The 6,000-nt window shown below is 37.9% G+C and overlaps 1 protein-coding gene across 1 annotated transcript in view; it reads right to left on the reverse strand.

The window, feature by feature from the left end:
- Window positions 1-5,642, reverse strand: part of TEKT3 (tektin 3) — a 28,071-nt gene extending 22,429 nt beyond the window's left edge. The window contains exons 1-2 of the mRNA XM_008010436.3: window positions 4,956-5,642; window positions 1,890-1,973 (exon numbers count right to left, since the gene is read on the reverse strand). Coding sequence (XP_008008627.3) covers window positions 1,890-1,973; window positions 4,956-5,534 — 663 coding nt within the window. The 5' untranslated portion in view covers window positions 5,535-5,642. The remainder of the gene's footprint in view (window positions 1-1,889; window positions 1,974-4,955) is intronic.
- Between the last annotated feature and the right edge of the window lie 358 nt (window positions 5,643-6,000).

A 6,000-nucleotide genomic window follows, 5' to 3' on the forward strand; every position in this document is an offset into this window, starting at 1 on the left:
AATGTTATGGGTCACTAAGAAAATTTAAGTGATGTTAAAGCAGAGCGTTGATGCCATGTGGGGATAAAATTACTCTGAGGACTGGGCTGCTACCTTGTCATACTTACTTTCCTACCAAGGACTCAATTCTCACCAAGGACCAATTTAAAAAAAGGCAAAGAGGTAGGAAACTGCAAAGCTTGTGCAGGGACAGAGAAGATGGATTCACTGCAGTGGAAATTCTGTGATTCAGATGGAAGTGAAGCTGAGAAATAAGGGAGTCAGTCAAGGGAGGCCTTAGTGGGTTTTTCTCCTGCAGAAATTAGGGAGTCAAGGAAGAATTTGTAGCAGAGGGTGAAACTCGTGAGAATGTATAGGACAGATCCAAGGGAAACTTGGGGAAGGAAAGGTGCTTTGGAATTTCCTATTAACCAGATACTTTTTTTAAAGAGCTGGAAATTGATGAAAGGAGTTTGGGAGACAACAGGCAGCAAGCCATCGTGATGAAGGAACACTGGTACCATCAATAGAAAGGGACAGGCAATAGGCTAAACAGGCTTTATGAATGTGAACCAGAAAAAAAAAAAAAAAAAGTTACCAAACTAAAAAATGTTTGGCAAGTACTTAGGAATGCAGAACTAATGCTTTATAAAGTGCCTGGGCTGAAAAAAGAGATTGGGAAGGGCTCCAGGTACATGATCCCTGAAGTCTTAAGAAATGATGGAGATCTGTGGTAACAAGTCTAAGAAGTAAAGATCAGAGAAATTAGAACTAAACTAGATTTAATTGGTGGAAGGTGGAAGACAGATTAGTGTGAGAATCAGCAGAGTAGTGCAGATGCAACTGTGAGTTTCTGGATGGCAATTTGGCTATATATCAAAAGCTTTCAAATGCATAGAATCTTTGGCATATCAATTACACTTCCCAAAATATATTCTAAGGAAACAATCAGAAGTACCTACAGTTATCAATAATATTTTTGTATACTGCCGTGCTATTAAAATAGGAAAACAAAGGAGTGGAATAGGGAAACAGTCTAACTATATAAGAGAGGATTGATTGAAAAAAAAAAAAAAGATAGCACCTTTACATTGTAGAACACTGAATTGCCATTAAAAATCATGTCTTAAAAGAATATCTAGGCCGGGTGTGGTGGCTCACGTCTGTAATCCCAGCACTTTGGGAGGCTGAGGCAGGCAGATCATGAGGTCGGGAGTTCAAGACCAGCCTGGCCAACATGGTGAAATCCCATCTCTACTAAAAATATATAAATTAGCCAGACATGGTGGCAGGTGCCTGCAATCCCAGCTACTTGGGAGGCTAGGCAGGAGAATCGCTTGAACCTCGGAGGCGGAGGTTGCAGTGAGCTGAGATCATGCCATCACACTCCAGACTGGGCAATAAGAGCAAGACTCCGTCTTTAAAAAAAAAAAAAAAAAAAAAAGGCATATCTAATGATATGGTAAAAATTACCCCAATATGATTTTAGATGAGTATACACTATTCAAATTTATAAATACAATGATTCGAGTCTTGAAGACATATCTGAGCATCATTGTATGAGTTAGGTGGTGCCTATCTAAGAATGATTAATAAAAAGATGCAACGGAATGGTAGGAAAAAAAGCATGATTAATAAAAAAACTGAAATACTCCAAAATTAATAGTGGTTTCTGTCTAATAGAGCTTCAAGTGATTTTTATCTTTATTTACTCTTGTTTGCATTTTTCATATCTCAATGAATATATATTATAACCAAGAAAAACATGTCTTTGCTAAATGCTGTCAACATCTGATATGATAATGCTTTACTTATAAGTCATTTTATGTAACATCCTTTTTTACTTCTACATATTCAACACACATTTACAACTAAGCTGCTTGTGACTGATGCATTTCCCCCATATTTACCGTCAGCAGTTGTGTTTCGACTTCATCGTGAACTAGATCGATTCCCATTCTCTTTTCTCGATGAAATAGACATTCCCGGGCTACCTACAGATACACAGATAATGGAAAGCACTAATAAAAACTGACAATCCGTGACTAGCAGCTCTAATAATTTGTTTCAAAAATAAGGCAATAGATACTTCCAATACCAACTTTTCTAGCCCTTTTGTAAAAATCTAGCCTGAAACAGACTGTAACAACTAAATGAATCTCTGCTACTAGTTCAAAGTTAAAGAGGTAGCTCTTCAAAATAGTTTGAAAATATTCCTAATTTGGAAATTTGACAAAACGAAGCAGATGGCATTTACTTGATCCCCACAAATTAGCATCTGAGGGCATTAGTTCGCATTAGTTTCTTCAGGTGAGACAGTTCAATAACATGAGACACAAGTCTTCAAGATATTATTTCTAAACATTTTCTACTGAGAAGAATAGGTAGAAATGAATGATTATCTCTAAAAACATCAAAATATTTGTGTTGCCAAAAGTTCCAGTGATTATTTTTAAAGTGTAATTTATTGTTTTCCCAATTATCAGAATAATATGCCTTTACTCACCAAAGAGAAAAAATACAGAAAAGTAGAAAATATGATTTAGCCATACTCCTATTACTACTTTGTTTGTTTGTTTGTTTTAACAAGATAGAGGTTATAATGTTCTTACAGCTTTATATTATGCTTTTTAGTATTGACATTAAATAGTAGACCCAAATCATGAAATATTCTTTGAGATAAAGTATGCTAGTGGCTCTAATGGAAAACAGCTTACATTTCTAACAATAAATTATGTATGAAAGAACATTATGCAGCAGTTAAAATGCTTTTTTCAAAGACTATTTCATCACATAGGACTCCCAAATAATATTAAATTTTTAAAAGCATAAAATATAATGGTATGTATACTATAATCCAGATATACTATCATTGAACAAAATCTTTGAGCGAATCTCTAATTGTTTAATAGTATCACTTACCAGAAGAAGAATTAAAGGGTAGAGGGGAACTCTGTTTATCCTAATATATATTACCAAACTGCTTTCCAGGAAATTTCTACCAATCCATAGCCCCACCAGTAATATATGAAAGTGTCCATTTTCTGCTCCTATGGCAGCTGTAAATGTTACGCATTTTCATTATTGCAAGTTTGATAGGCCAAAGGTAGTTATTTCATTGATCTAATTTGTATTTTATCATTAAGCCTTAACATTTTTTCTTATATTTGTTGATTGCCTGTATTTTCTCTTTGGAAGCTTATCTGTTCATGTGACTCATTATAAAAAGGACTTTCCAATACTGTGTTGACAATAAATTTTCAAACACACAAGAACATCTGGACAAAAGCTGCAGAAAAAATTCCAATTAGAACCATCTTTCTGAAAGTAGTCATCACTGAAAGGGTTACTAAGAGAAGAAACTGAATCTCCACTGGAAATTAAGAAAGTAGCTATCATTTTAAGGATATTTTCAATTCTTAAAGGCAGTCGGGGGTAGGATGAACTGTAGAATAAATCAATATTTCAGAGGAATCTGAGGCTCAGGGAAGGTGTAGAAGCCCTTCTGATTCTAAACAAAATTTTATGATGAACTAATTCAAAAAGGTCATTAGTGAACTATCAACTGTTCTCAGGATTCCTGGGGATTGTGTGCCTCTGTGTGTGTTTCTGTATAGTGGGGAGGGGTTGCAATAGGAAGTGACAGTGCGCAGGGTGCCCCAAGAAACTCCTCCACCCACCAGACTTCCAGTTCCTTGATTCTCTAAACTCTTCTACTACCGGCGCCATAGTAGAGACCTACGGGAAGTGCTCATCACATAGGAGTAAGTCATGCAAACATGAAGAAAAATGGTGCTAGCTGTGCTCATCAAAATGTACACTTCTAAAATAATTTCTATAATTTGCACATCTTCAAACATGGAATGTCTTCTTTCAATGGAGGAGGGTGGAGAGGGGTTGGAGGGCCCATCGCATAGCCTGAGGGTTAGAGGTGACTTGAGCCCATTCAGAAGCCTGGTCAGAGGCCAGTAACCAACTGAGATGCTCCCTACATTACTATGGCAACTGGCCTAATCTCAGCCCCATTTTTCTACTTAGTCAAGCAAATTCCATGTCCTAAGATGGGCTCATTTGATGATGTCACTACGTCTTGAAAGGGAATCATAACATATACATAGGAGGCGTTTCATGATACAGACTAAAAAAATTAAGTTTTTGGTTGTATAAATAAAGTTTTGGTTGTAAAATAAAGTTTTTGGTTGTATAAATAATCAAATATTGTTTATTTTAATTTAGGGACAGCAGTGATGAAGCAGCCTATTTAAGACGTAAGATGGTAATATGGTTTGGATCTGTGTCCCTGCACAAATCTCAATTCAAATTGTAATCCCCAATGTTGGGAGTGGGGCCTGGTGGGAGGTGATTGGATCGTGGGGGTAGATCCCTCATGAATGGTTTAGCACCATCCACTCGGCGCTGTTCTCAGGATAGTGAATGAGTTCTCTGGAGATCTGGTTGTTTAAAAGTGTGTGGCACCTTCCCCCTTTCTCTCTTGTCCCTGGACCCTTCAAGATACCTGCTCCTCCTTTGCCTTCCACCGTGATTGGAAGCTTCCTGAGGGCTCCCCAGAAGCAGAAGCCACTGTTTCCTGTACAGCCTGTAGAACCAGGTGCCAATTAAACCTCTTTTCTTTATAAATTACTGAGCCTCAGGTATTTCTTTATAGCAATGTGAGAATGGCAGAATACAGATGGCATGTTCACCTCAAAACATTGTGTATCCTAATGGTGTCTCTGTAATTGGCCTTCTTTGCTTTGCATTCAGAATTATTTCTTAAAGTGGTTGTTCTTACAGTGTATAACGCATAAAAAAAAATAGACAGTGGTTTTGCCATTGCTGAAACCAGTCGCAGATTTATTGATGGGGGTTGGCTTCTACAGAGAATTAAAACATAATTCAATATATAAATAACCACAGTAACTCAACCAGTGGGTTGCAATCATAAAACTGCAGTGCCTTCTATCATAAGGTCTTACCTGAAGAGGGGCTTCAGTCTCCATCAAAGCCCGCTCTAGTCTTTTCTTCACATCAATAAGTGCATTTGTCTCTCCAATCATTTCATCCAACTCATGAATGATTTCAGATTTCCAAAACCCTATGTCATTGACACGTTCTCCCAGATTTTGGGTTGTGTCTGCCTGGGTTTTTCTTGTTTGTTGATATTTGTCTTGAATCAGGCGAGATGTATCTACTCTTAGTTTCTCCGAATTATGTCGGGAAGTGTTGGACTCTTGATAGTTGGTTAAATTGGACCTGTACCAGTCGTCTGGCGTGTATCTTGTGAAGGAGGTAGTTCTGTTGGAAACAAAGGGAAGCATGGCATTCTCGGACACCCTCTGTGATCTGGTGCAGTACGGGGCCACGCTTGGGTAACTGGAGGCCACTTTGTAGTATGTGCTGGGTCTCCAAGGAAGGCTCAGGCTATGGGTCAAATTGGAGTGGGGAAAGCGGTCCCTGTAGCTTGAGGCCATGGTACTGATGGCTGGTAGAAAGTTGGTTGGTGTTGGTCTAGGGTGGGCGTAAGTTGACGTTAAAGTACAACCTACGCGTTCCATGATGCCAAAACACTATGTGTAAATCTCTCCTGTTAAAAAATGAAAAGTAAAATAAGGCAGTCACATAAATTAATCTCTGGTGAAACATACAGCTCCGAACACGTTAGATGCTTGTTCTCATTTGTTATCCACATTCACCATTGATAATATAGTCCAACTAAGTTTTTTTTTAATCTCCGTGTCTCTAGAATGTATTAAGATCACATTTTTATTGGCCATTTGAACTTTTGAATTTTTATAAAAATTACGAGAGTAATATTGTCTTGTTGTAACAAATTCAAATTAGGAGCCTAAACTATGCATCTTAACGGATAGGGATTCAACATAGAATTCTCACTTGAGGTCAGGAGTTCGAGACCAGCCTAGCCAACTAGACGAAATGCCGTCTCTACTAAAAATACAAAAATTAGCTAGCTGTTGTGGCACGCACCTGTAATCTCATCTACTCAGGAGGCTGAGGCAGGAG

This window comes from Chlorocebus sabaeus, chromosome 16 (genome assembly GCF_047675955.1).
Source record: "Chlorocebus sabaeus isolate Y175 chromosome 16, mChlSab1.0.hap1, whole genome shotgun sequence".
NCBI classification, from domain to species: Eukaryota; Metazoa; Chordata; class Mammalia; order Primates; family Cercopithecidae; genus Chlorocebus; species Chlorocebus sabaeus.